Genomic DNA, 12,500 nt, shown 5'->3' with positions numbered 1-12,500 from the left:
GACTTTCTCGTAATAGTTTTGCTCATAGTCATTCTCTTCTTTCCCTTATAAACAGTCTTTATGGACACTCCAACTATTTTTGAAATCTCCTTTGGTGTGACGAGTGCATTCAGCAAATCACACACCCTTTGATGTTTGCTTTCCTGATTACTCATATGGGCAAAAGTTTCTGAAAAGGTATGGATAATAGTGTTAGGTATGATTATGACATCAATATATGTTTGGTTTCAAAACAATTGACGTAGTGCCTGCTGAGAAAAAACAACTAAATGTTCATTGTAAATTTTGCTTCCCCACCCTGTATATAATGTATATTATTATTGACGGAAGCAGAAAAGCCAGGTGTAGATTACTGCACAAAATGAGAATTGGATTTTCCTTGGTCAGGATATGTACAGTCAGTCCAGCTTGGATTTACAAGGCTGACAATTAATATTGAACAAATACGAACTCAAACTATGAATTATGAAAGAGCTGCAGCATCTGAAACCGACCACAATGAACATTTGAAAGATAAACAGTACAACAGTGCTGCAGTTTCAGCTTCACAGTTTGTCATGTCTTTTATGGATTATGATTGTCTCTCTCAACTCACCATGTATTTTTTTATTAATAAGGTTTTTTTTCTATTTTTATCCGTTACTAGAAATTTCAGGCGACCCCAAGGTTGAAAAACACTGATTTACAGCTTCAAAATGTCCATAAAATCTCTCTCAATCACTGTTTAATGATTCTACAAACCAACATGCTTCTGGCCCTCTCTGAGGCACAGGATTGGCCCCATATTTATTGTTTGAGGAAATTACCAAAAATGGTCACTAGATTACTGCACAAAGTGAGAATTTGATTTTCCTTGGTCAGGGTATGTACAGTCAGTCCAGCTTGGATTTACAAGGCTGACAATTAATACTGAACAAACAAGAACTCAAACTATGAATTACACTGGGTTACAAAAAAATGTTTTTTGCAAGTTGTCTAGGTTTTTTCAACTGAATTAGGACCATTTTGCACCGCTAAATCCAAAAATGACATCTGTTTTTCTCAATCAGGTCAGGTTTTTTTGCTAATTTGATTTTGAAAAAATTGATCTTCTCACAAAATTGATTACATTTTTGTGACTTTATCAGTTGATTTGTTATATAGTTCTCACCCAAAACAGGTTTTAAGAGAAAAAAAATCATTTTCTAACAGGATTTCTGTTAGGTACAATGGTGTATTCACCACAGATGTAGCAGAATACGTCAGGCTTATTTTTGCAAGATCTTCTAGTCGAAGCCATTTCATTCACCTGTAATATTAAAAAAAAACATTAATCATAAATTGGCAAAAGTAAAATCTTCTTTACTGCAAGAAATATGAAAGAATTTTGTATCATATGACGTGAAAATGCCCATAAATGTAAGCAAAAATGTTAAAAAGCCAATATGTAGCATAGTTCAGAAAGTTAACCTGATTGAGCAAAATTAATGTGATTTTTGGATTCAGCACACCAAAATTATCCTAAATCAGCTCAAAAAACTTAAACAATAAATTTGTTGTTGACCAGTGTCATGAAAGAGCTGCAGCGTCTGAAACTGACCACAATGAACATTTGACAGATAAACAGTACCACAGTGCTTCAGTTTCAGCTTCACAGTTTGTCTTTTATGTATTGGGATTGTCTCTGTCAACTCACCATATATTTTTATTAGTAAGTTTTTATTTCTATTTTTTATCAATTACTAGAAATTTCAGGTGACCCCATTTGAATTTCAGGCAACCCCACGTGGGGTCCCGACCCCAAGGTTGAAAGACACTGCCTGAGATGTTAGACAGGCTCAGTCTCTGCCTATCTTTAAATCACGTCTAAAAACACACTTTTTCTCATTGGCTTTTAATCAATGAGTGACGTGTTTCTTTTTTTATATTTTTTATGCTGTTTTATGAGATTTTAATTTGTCTTTGTTTTTATGATGGTTGCATTTTGTTGTTCTTAGCCCACACTACAACAATACTGTTTGTACTGTTGATACTTTCTTGTGAGGGTCTTCGCCATCTTCTTCTCTCTTGCTCTCTCCCTTCCACCACCACCACCCCCCACCCCCCACCCCCATGTCAAGTCTGGCATCGAAATGTGGTTCAACAAAACTCATAATAAACACAGTAGAATATCAAGGGGAGCTTCATATACTTTATGAAGTTACCCTTGGCAAAGCAAATTTGTTCAGGACCAAATGGAGCCAGACTACCATTCTGCTGTTAGGATGCTGGACAAGACAAGTTAAAAAAAAAAAAAAAAAAAAAAAGAAACAAATGTAATTATCCCCAGTGGTCTACGTGACCAACTTCAGATGCAACGGCATGTTGAAAATGTCATGTGATTCAGTCACAGGGCAGTGACCGTGGACCCCTAAGGCAGTGTTTTTCAACCTTGGGGTCGGGATCCCACATGGGGTCGCCTGGAATTCAAATAGGGTCACCTGAAATTTCTAGTAATTGATAAAATAAATAAATAAATAAAAAAAAAATATGGTGAGTTGAGAGAGACAAACTGACAAACTCTGAGTCTGAAACTGAAGCACTGTGGTACTGTTCATGTCAAATGTTCATTGTTCATTCATTCCAGTGCTGCTACTCACACTGGTGTACGAATGTGTGTGAATGTTCGGTGGTGGTCGGAGGGGCTGTAAGCGCAGATTGGCAGCCACGCTTCCGTCAGTCTGCCCCAGGGCAGCTGTGGCTACAAATGTAGTTTACCGCCACCAGAGGGAGGATGTGAGAGTGAATGAATAATGGATCCACTGTGTGCACTTTGAGTATGCGTTCATAGAAAAGCGCTATATAAATCTAATTCATTATTATTATTATTATTGCGGTCAGTTTTAGATGCTGCAGCTCTTTCAAAATTCATAGTTTGAGTTCTTGTTTGTTCAGTATTAATTGTCAGCCTTGTAAATCCAAACTGGACTGACTGTGCATATCCTGACCAGGGAAAATCAAATTCTCATTTTGTGCAGTAATCTACACCTGGCTTTTCTGCCTCCGTCCATAATAATATACATTATATAGGCTAAATGTCGTCTAAAATTAACATTTATTTGCAACATAGTATAGCAAACTATTACATGATCAAAAACAAAATAATTTTAGCAAAAAAAAAAAAAAGTCTCTGTTTTGAATGTCTGGGGTTGCCAGAAATTTGTGATGTTAAAACAGGGTCACGAGACAAAAAAGCTTGGGAACCACTGCCCTAAGGGTTAAAGTAGGACATTCTGGAGGTAGTTGTTTTTTGGTTTTTTACCTGGCAGCTGCAGTAAACTACGCACCACACACTGCTCTGAGCGTGGCTGTGGCTGTGTGGGGTTTAAGCCCTGCTTAACTCTGCAGACATCGCCTTTGAAGATGTTTCCAGCTCTAGGCTGGGGAGCCTCCGGGCCTGGGGGGGAAGAGAGCTCCGTGATTGAAGGCCCAGGGTTCAACCCACATCCCGGGGTAATTGCACGGCATGAGTATCTGCTCAGCTTGTTGTGGTTGGGAGAGTGAAGCATATGCCTTCCTCTCTGTGACACCAGGGAGTCAAGCTGGCCGTAGCAGGCTTAAATTGGCTTATCGTCCTCCGGATATTGGGTTGGCATGTGCCACCGAGTGAGCCTTCACAGCAGTCTACACAAAGAACACAAAAGCGCACGCGCTACAAATGTCTTTGCTGTGTTTACATCAGCTATTATAAGCTCTATTGATTTGTTTGAAAGTCTTAAATGTGAGGTGTATGAAAAATGATGCTCCCATTCGAGGCGCTTTTCACGAGAAGCACTGCTGCGAAGGGGAGAAGCAGGGCAAATGAGGGACAATTAATTCTGAATGGAAAAGAGGATGGAGAAGACCAGCCACAGAATGTCTTGATTTAAATCCATTTCTCTCCTAATGATCTTATTATGGTCAGTTTTATCCTCCCTCCTAAACGACCGGACCTCTTACATCGAGCATCCTTTAAAAAAAAAAAAAAAAGCCTTTTAATTCCATCCTCTTCTGTCTGTTTTCCCATCCCTCCCTCTCTGACTCCACTTTCTGCAGGATCGCATCATTTCTCTTCTCTTCTCAAAAGATGTTTGCGCTGGCTTTTTCCTTCTTTTTTTTCCTCCCGCTGCTCTTTGTCTGCATGGCTGGATGACTGTTTTCACCTGCCCGCCGACATGATAACTACTCGATGCTGACTCACAGATGATTACCTGTTCTATTGACGGCAGTGGAGGTTTTTGACAGTGATGGAAATTGTGGAGGAGTAAGATAAATTTAGAGATGTGCTCTTGCTATTAGGCAAAAAAAAAAAAACCCCAAAAAAACCCTGACGAATTCTCAATTTAGAGCAATTTTAAAGCGGAGGAGCTTAAAACAGTCATGACATTGGTAGTCTTGTGATCGTTATCAAAGTTAATTAAGAATCACAGAAAATGAGATGATATTTATATGTTTGTCCAGGAAATTGGAGGGAATTTTAATCACAGCATTGGCAGCACTGGGTCTTTCAGAAAAACATTAGATTTCATTATAAATCAACATGGTGTGCAGTACAGACACTGAAAAGAGAAAAATAACAAAGATGTCGAAGCGAAACTGTGGCGTACGTACCTGCCCGTTGTGCTTGTGTGAGCTTGGAATAGACCACGTCGGCCGACTCGATCAGGGTTCTGCTGGTTTGGATCATCTAGAAGATAAAAAACACATGGATTTAGTTTGCAGTGCAGCTCTGTGTCACTCTGGGATTCCATGAAAAGCCTCCGACTACAAACAAACCATCTCAGCGGACCCTTATTATATGGCACAGGTGTCAAATATGCGGCCCGGGGGTCAAATCCGGCCCGCCAAAGGGTCCAGTCCGGCCCTTGGGATGAATTTGTGAAATGCAAAGATTACACTAGGGTCAAGTCACGTGCCTGTTGACTTTGAAAAAAAAAATTAGAATTGAGAAAATGATTTCAAACTTTTTGTAGTTCAATAGTGTAACATCTTAAGTTTCTAAATCCATTAAAATTATTTTCAAGAAAATTATGGAACTTTTTATACAAACTAAATTCAGTCCCTCGGAAAGTTCTCCAAGAATGAATAATAACATAACTTATTACTGCTGTGATTTGAAATCTCAATCGTATATTTCTATTTTCAATATAGTTTTATGACCTTTTATACACCCTTTTATCATTACAAAAATCATTTTGTTGGAAAAATTGGTGTGAGTTGTTTTTTTAAGCATTTAAATATCAGATGGTGCCGGTTATGTAGGGAATTTCACTTTTCTCAAAAACATGGAAAATGTAGATGTTAATTTTTTTTCCCGACGTAACCATGCAGTTTTTCAAATTTTTATGGCAACAGATGGCACTATATCTTCTGTTTGTTTTTATGAGGTTCAAGTACTAGTTAATACCTTTAAAATGATGTATTATTCATGTCTCTATCTTAAATACTTCCTGAATTAGAGTACAAAATGTAGTCGGGCACTCCCTACAGAACTGCGTGACTTGACCCACTAAGATATGAACAATCCTTTTAGTTCAGGTTCCACATTCAGACCAATTCAATCTCAAGTGGGCAGGATTCAATAAAATACTATCATAAAAACATATAAATAATGCCAACTCCAATTTTTTCTCTTTGTAAATGTACATATTTTCATGTAATTGCACTAAAACAAAGCATCATTTTGAAAAAAAAAAAAAAAAAGTGAATTTCTGAACAAATATGTACAACCTGAAATGTCTTAAGAGAAATAAGTACAATTTTAACAAGATTCTACCTATAACTAAATGTTTTGTGCATTTGTAGACCCACTGTGATCTGTAAGTTATAATGTACATGTGTAAATGATAAACTGAGGCATAATATTGTTAAAATTACACTTATTTTTTCAGTTTGTTCATGTTATTCACATCTTTTGAAAGGATAGTGTGTAGATGTAAACCTTTTCATTATGTAAATTTACTTTTTTCACTCTAAAACATAGAGAAAAGTTTGGAGTTGACATTATTTATATTATTATGCCCCTGAACTAAAATGAGTTTGACACCTTTACTATATGGTATATTCTACTGGAGGCTATAACCTGTGTGGTTTCATCTCTGCAGCAATTTCTCAGGTAAGTAACTGCAGTCTCAGCTGCTATTTACACAAACACTTCACTGTAACCCAATTAAAGCAAATTTAGCTTCTATGGAAATATGTTTATTTGATTACTAGAACTGTGCAGAGATCATAATCAGAGGAAGGAGGCAGATGATTCGGCTTGGGAAGGACCTGCCTTTTGATCAGTACTAGAACAGTGTCCAGGTCTATAAACAGTAGCTACACATTTATTAAAATTACATGTAAAGGTTTATTGGTAATTATAGTTTTCACAATCAGGTCAAGTTTTTTATACTTGCAGGTGGGTTTGTTTTGTAGCAAGTTGGTGACATGCACTTTAACTCTTTCATGCATAGTGGTCACTAAAGTGGACAGCTATTCTACAATGTCATTTAACCTGAACTTCTGTAACAGTACCTGCATAATATCTGCATGAGTGAATATAAAGGCAAGGAAATAAAATGCTATTAATTATTAACCCATAAAGACCCAGCGCTTCTTTGATGGCAGTTCCCAAATGATTTCTTCTCTCTATTTAACCTTTCTTAAGTATTTATCACCATTTATTATTACATTATCCTCTGTATTTAGCATTTTTTTCAGCGTAAAGTAGGTATTTTATTATATGTAATCCGTTGATCATGTTGATGTTCATTAAAGCTCAGAGTAAATTCAAAGGTTATTAAAACACAAACATGGAAAAAAAGAAAAAAAAAAAGTGACTTTTTCAGCAAATCTATCATTAACCCTTTCATGCATGAATGATAAGAACCATAGCTGAGATTTTTTTCCTGAATGTTTTTATTCCTCTTTAGGCATGAAAAAAACAATGCGATTGAAAATTTTTTATGAACTTATTTTTCACGGAGTTACAAAAATGTCCGCTCAGCTGGACGCCGAGCATTTAGTTTTTGAAGAAAAAAAACAACAACATGTATTTAAAACCCATCATCAGAAAATGAGATACTGTGTGAAAACTATGAAATAAAAACATTTTTTCCTGCAGCTAATCTGATGTTTTCTCACATTTTAACATACTCTAATACTAGTTATTACTAACTTCATGCAGACAATATGCAAAAAGACAGTAATGGTATGAACTGCAGTTTATGGGATGGTGCATAAGTGTCTGCTGTGTGCTGAAATGAAACTAAAACAACCAAACTCATGAATATACAAGAGAACAGCTGTAGAATAACTGTCCACTGTAGTGACCACTATGCATGAAAGGGTTAATCAAATGTCTCCATCAACTGTCATTGATCAATTTACATGAGTTTTACTGGTGAATCGATGTTGCAGAAGATGACGGTGTTTCCACAGTAACTACAGAGTCTCTAAACGTCCAAATGGGTCATATCTGATGACCATGAAAAGATGACATACTGTATTTTACACCAATTATTTACATTTTCATGGAGTAAAAAAAAATGTCCATCTGAGTGGACATTTTTTTAACTCCATGAAAAATAGGTTAATAAAAAATTTCAATTGCATTTTTTTGTTCATGCCTAAAGAGGAATACAATCTTTCAACAAAGAAAATATTGACTAATATTCTCATAATTCATGCATAAAAGGGTTAACATATGACTAACTATTGTTTTTAATAACGTGACGTTGAAATGAAAATTGTCCATTTCTTCCATTTATCATGACATTGTTCTTCTTCAGTCCTCAGTCTGTGGGTCAGAATCTCCATCTCAAATATTCCATTCACTATTTGTATCCGGTCATTAGTTGTAGGTGGTTCTAATCTGTTGAGTGCTATTAATTACCTCCGCCAAGGAGGTTATGTTTTTGCCAGGGTTTGTTTGTTTGTTTGTTTGTCTGTTTGTTTGTTTGTCTGTCCGTTAGTGTGCAACATAACTCAAAAAGTTATGGACAGATTTGGATGAAATTTTCAGGGTTTGTTGGAAATGGGATAAGGAAGAAATGATTAAATTTTGGTGGTGATCGGGGGTGGGGGGGCCCACGGGGGGGCGCACTGATCAGCCTTGGCGGAGGTCTGCGCTCTCCGAGTGCTTCTAGTTATTATTTATTCATATTCATATTAGTTTCTCTTTTATGTCTGGAATTTTATGTCTTTTATCATGTTTTGTTACCTCTGCCAGGAAGTATTGTGATCGCTTTGCTTTGTGTGTTTGCATGCGTGTGTGCATGTTTGTTTGTTTGTTAGCAAGATAACTCAAAACGTTATAGACGGATTTTCATGAAATTTTCAGGAAATGTTGATACTTGCACAAGGAAGAAATGATTACATTTTGGTGGTGATTGGGGGGGGGGGGGGGGGGGGGGGGGGCAGATCTGTCTTGGCAGAGGTCTGCACCCTCCGAGTACTTTTCTTGTTACATCCGCCAGGGGGTATTGTGATCGCTTTGCTTTGTGTGTGTGCGTGTTTGTTTGTTTGTTAGCAAGATAACTCAAAAAGTTATGGATGGATTTTCATGAAATTTTCAGGAAATGTTGACACTGACACAAGGAAGAAATGATTACATTTTGGTGGTGATCGGGGGTGGGGGGGCAGAAATGTAATCATTTCTTCCTTGTGCCAGTATCAACATTTCCTAAAAATTACATGAAAATCCGTCTACAACTTTCTGAGTTATCTTGCTAACAAACAAACAAACAAACAAACAAACAAACAAACACGCATGGGAGGCAGATTTGTCTTGGCGGAGGTCTGCGCTCTCTGAGTGCTTTTCTTGTTAAATTTTATATTTTGTTGCATGATATATTGTTCTGTTATTTACATGTAAGTGTTTATTGGTAATTATAGTTTTTGCAATCAGGTCAAGTTTTTTGTACTTGCAGGTGGATTTGTTTTGTACCAAGCTGGTGACATGCACTTTAACATGTAAATAACAGAACAATACAGGGTGGGGAAGCAAAATTTACAATGAACATTTAGTTGTTTTTTCTCAGCAGGCACTACGTCAATTGTTTTGAAACCAAACATATATTGACGTCATAATCATACCTAACACTATTATCCATACCTTTTCAGAAACTTTTGCCCATATGAGTAATCAGGAAAGCAAACGTCAAAGAGTGTGTGATTTGCTGAATGCACTCGTCACACCAAAGGAGATTTCAAAAATAGTTGGAGTGTCCAGAAAGACTGTTTATAATGGAAAGAAGAGAATGACTATGAGCAAAACTATTACGAGAAAGTCTGGAAGTGGAGGAAGCAACAAAAAACGTACCAAAGCTTTTATTAAAGCTCTCAAATCCAAAATCCTAAAGGATCCAACCAAATCCATGAGAAAAATGGCAATTGAACTTGAGGTAGACAACAAGAGCGTTAGAAATGCAGTAAAATATGATTTGAAGATTTAAATTCTCATGACTTTCAATAAACTAATTGGTCATACACTGTCTTTCAATCCCTGCCTCAAAATATTGTAAATTTTGCTTCCCCACCCTGTACATCATGCAACAAAATATAAAATTAAATAAAACATGATAAAAGACAAAATTCCAGCCATAAAAGAGAAACTGTTATGAATATGAATAAATAATAATTAATAGCACTCAACAGATTAGAACCACCTACAACTAACAACTGGATACACGAAATTAAATAAATAGCGTTATCTAGTAGAGAATAATGCAGTATATAAATATAATGATTAGAAAGATATACATTGATCGGTAGAATTTGAAGTATTACACAAACCTGATTTGGTGCTGCACATAGTGGTGTGTGTATAATACATGGTGTGTATTTCGACCACTCAGAGGCTTTAAGTGTCAGTGATGCAGTCCTTGTGTTTTCACCTCTATTTTTGCATCTGACCAGCTCACTGTTAGGCCGTTGGAGTCCTCTACGTAACGCCACAGGCTGCAGAGGCACAGCTGGACCTGCCTTGTAGTACTGAGGAGGAGCTAATGAAGTTTCACACTCCTGTTAGCAGTGAGACAGGAAATTGAGTCACACGCGTACCGGGCGTGCGTGTACGCCTGCCAAGCCTTGTCTTCTGCTTCTGCTCTTCTTTGGAGAAGTCTAACTAGTTTAGTAAAGTCAGCTCATTTTAGACAACATATGCAAAATACTTTATACCCACAGGAGAAAGTCTTCAAGGTTTAATATTTTGGGAAGTCTATATTTCAGAGAACTACTTCATCAAAATACAATACTGAAAGCACGACAGAAAACAAGTGAGAAACCGAGGGAACGGAATGCAAGATATATCTTGCAAAGCAACACATCTGCATCTCCTGTTTTTCTTTCTGTATGACTGTGTTGATGCATAATTATAGTGTCTAAAAGAGACTCACTTTCCTCATTAAACTGTCATATTAACACATTAATTCTCCCTAGCTTAGCTACACTATTAAATGTGTTTAGACTATTTAGACACTGCAGTACTGTTTGTTTTTGGTCAGATTAACACATAAGAACCCAGGGTGACTTTTGTGGCAGTTCCAAAATGAATTTTTCTCTCTATTTAACCTTTCCTAAGTCATTTATCACCATTTTTTAAAATAATATTATCCTCTAAGTTTTGCATTTTTCCAGTGAAAATCATCTATTTTCCTATACTATGTAGATCAGGGGTCTCTAACATGCGGACCGGGGGCCAAATGCAGCCCACCAAAGGTTCCAATGCAGCCCATGGGATGAAAGTGCAAAAATTCCACAGTCCAGGTTGTGGAACTCATTTTAGTTCAGGTTCCACATACAGACCAATATGATCTACAGTCAAATAATAACAGCATAATAACCTACAAAAAAATAATCACTGTATTTTTCTCGGTTTGATGTAAATAATGAACACTTCACATTTTTGTCTTTGTTTTAGAGCAAAAAATAACATTAAATTATGAAAATATTTACATTTACAAACTATCCTGTAACAATAAAATGTGAATAACCTGAACAAATATGAACAACCTGAAATGTCTAAAGAAGGGGTGTCAAACTCATTTTCTTCTGGGGGTCACATTCAGCCCAATTTAATCTGAAGTGGGCCGGACCAATAAAATAATATAAGGACAGCCAATAAATAATGACAACTCCAAATTGCTTTAGTGCAAAAAATGACATTCAATTATGCCAGTATTGACAATTACAAACTATCCAAACAACAAGGATGTGAATAACCTGAAAAAAATGAAATTTGTTAAGAAATATAAGTACAATTTTATCAATATTTTGCCTCGACTTATCATTTATACATATGCATTACAGTTCAGATCTACAAAGGCACAAAACATTTAGTAACAGGCAAAATATTGTTAAAATTGTACTTAATTTTCTTTAGAAATTTCAGGTTGTTCATATTTGTTCAGGTTATTCACATGTTATTGGTAAGGAATAGTTTCTTAATGTAAATATTTTCATGATTTAATGTTTTTTGCACTAAATCAAAGAGAAAAAAATGGTGTTGTTATTATTTATAGGTTATTATGATATTATTTTTGAGTTCAATGCCCTAATTTGCACTTTGCCAATTCATCCCGCAGGCCGAATTGGAAACTTTGGCGGGCCGATTTTGGCCCCCGGGCCGCATGTTTGATACCTGTGGTCTACAGAAAATTAAGCACAATTTTAACATTTTTCTTACTGTTCCTCAGTGTTTAGTGTCTTTGTAGATCTGATCCATAATGAACATATAAAAATGATAAGTTGAGGCTTAATATTGTTAAAATTGCACTGATTTTTCTTAAGAAATTTCAGTTTTTTCACATCTTTTTTTTATTTGGATAGTTTATAAAAGTAAGTATTTTCATAATTGAATGGGGTTTTTTTTGCACTAAAACAAAGACAACAATTTGGAATTGTCATTATTTATAGGTTATTATGCTATTATTTTACTGGTCCGGCCCACTGGAGATCAAATCAGGTTGAATGTGGCCCCTGGAAGAAAATGAGTTTGAGACCCCTGATGTAGATGTTCAGAGTGAAATCAAATGTAATGGTATCAAAACAGAAAAAAACTGAATGGATAGGTGACTTTTTCTGAAAAATATAAGAGTTATTGGACATAAACCCAGTGTCTCCATCCATGGGTTTTACTGGTGACTCAATGTTGTTTCTATGTTTACTACGGAGCCTCTGGATGTCCAAATGGTCATATCTGATCACCATGAAAAGATGCATTTTACAACAGTTATTTACATGTATTGATGGGATTAGTGGATCAACAGTTTAGATCAGTAGATGCTTTTGGTCGATTGTGGATGTTTGGGTCTTTAGGGGTTAATACAAATAATAAGCAAAACAAAAAATAAAAATAATAGAAATAAAAATACTTACAATTAGGGGTGTTAGAAAATATCGGTTCTGCAATATATTGCGATATTTGATTTCACGATACTGTATCGGTATTTTTAGGTATTTATTCAAATGCAGATATGGTGGATTTTCATTTTTGTTTTTAATTTTTCTTTATTGTT

The 12,500-nt window shown here is 36.0% G+C and overlaps 1 protein-coding gene across 2 annotated transcripts in view; it reads right to left on the bottom strand.

Moving 5' to 3' along the window:
- LOC115424443 (inactive phospholipase C-like protein 2) overlaps positions 1–12,500 on the bottom strand; it is a 218,188-nt gene that overhangs the window by 40,148 nt on the left and 165,540 nt on the right. For both annotated transcript variants that reach the window (XR_003936083.1, XM_030141711.1), the window contains exon 4: positions 4,609–4,684. Coding sequence is in view for 1 of the 2 variants with exons in the window: in XM_030141711.1 (XP_029997571.1) it covers positions 4,609–4,684 (76 nt within the window). In the remaining variant the exon portion in view is untranslated. The remainder of the gene's footprint in view (positions 1–4,608; positions 4,685–12,500) is intronic.

Source organism: Sphaeramia orbicularis, chromosome 8 (genome assembly GCF_902148855.1).
Source record: "Sphaeramia orbicularis chromosome 8, fSphaOr1.1, whole genome shotgun sequence".
Lineage (NCBI taxonomy): Eukaryota > Metazoa > Chordata > Actinopteri > Kurtiformes > Apogonidae > Sphaeramia > Sphaeramia orbicularis.
Note: the sequence above shows the minus strand (reverse complement) of the source record. Positions and strands in the feature narration are given on the sequence as shown.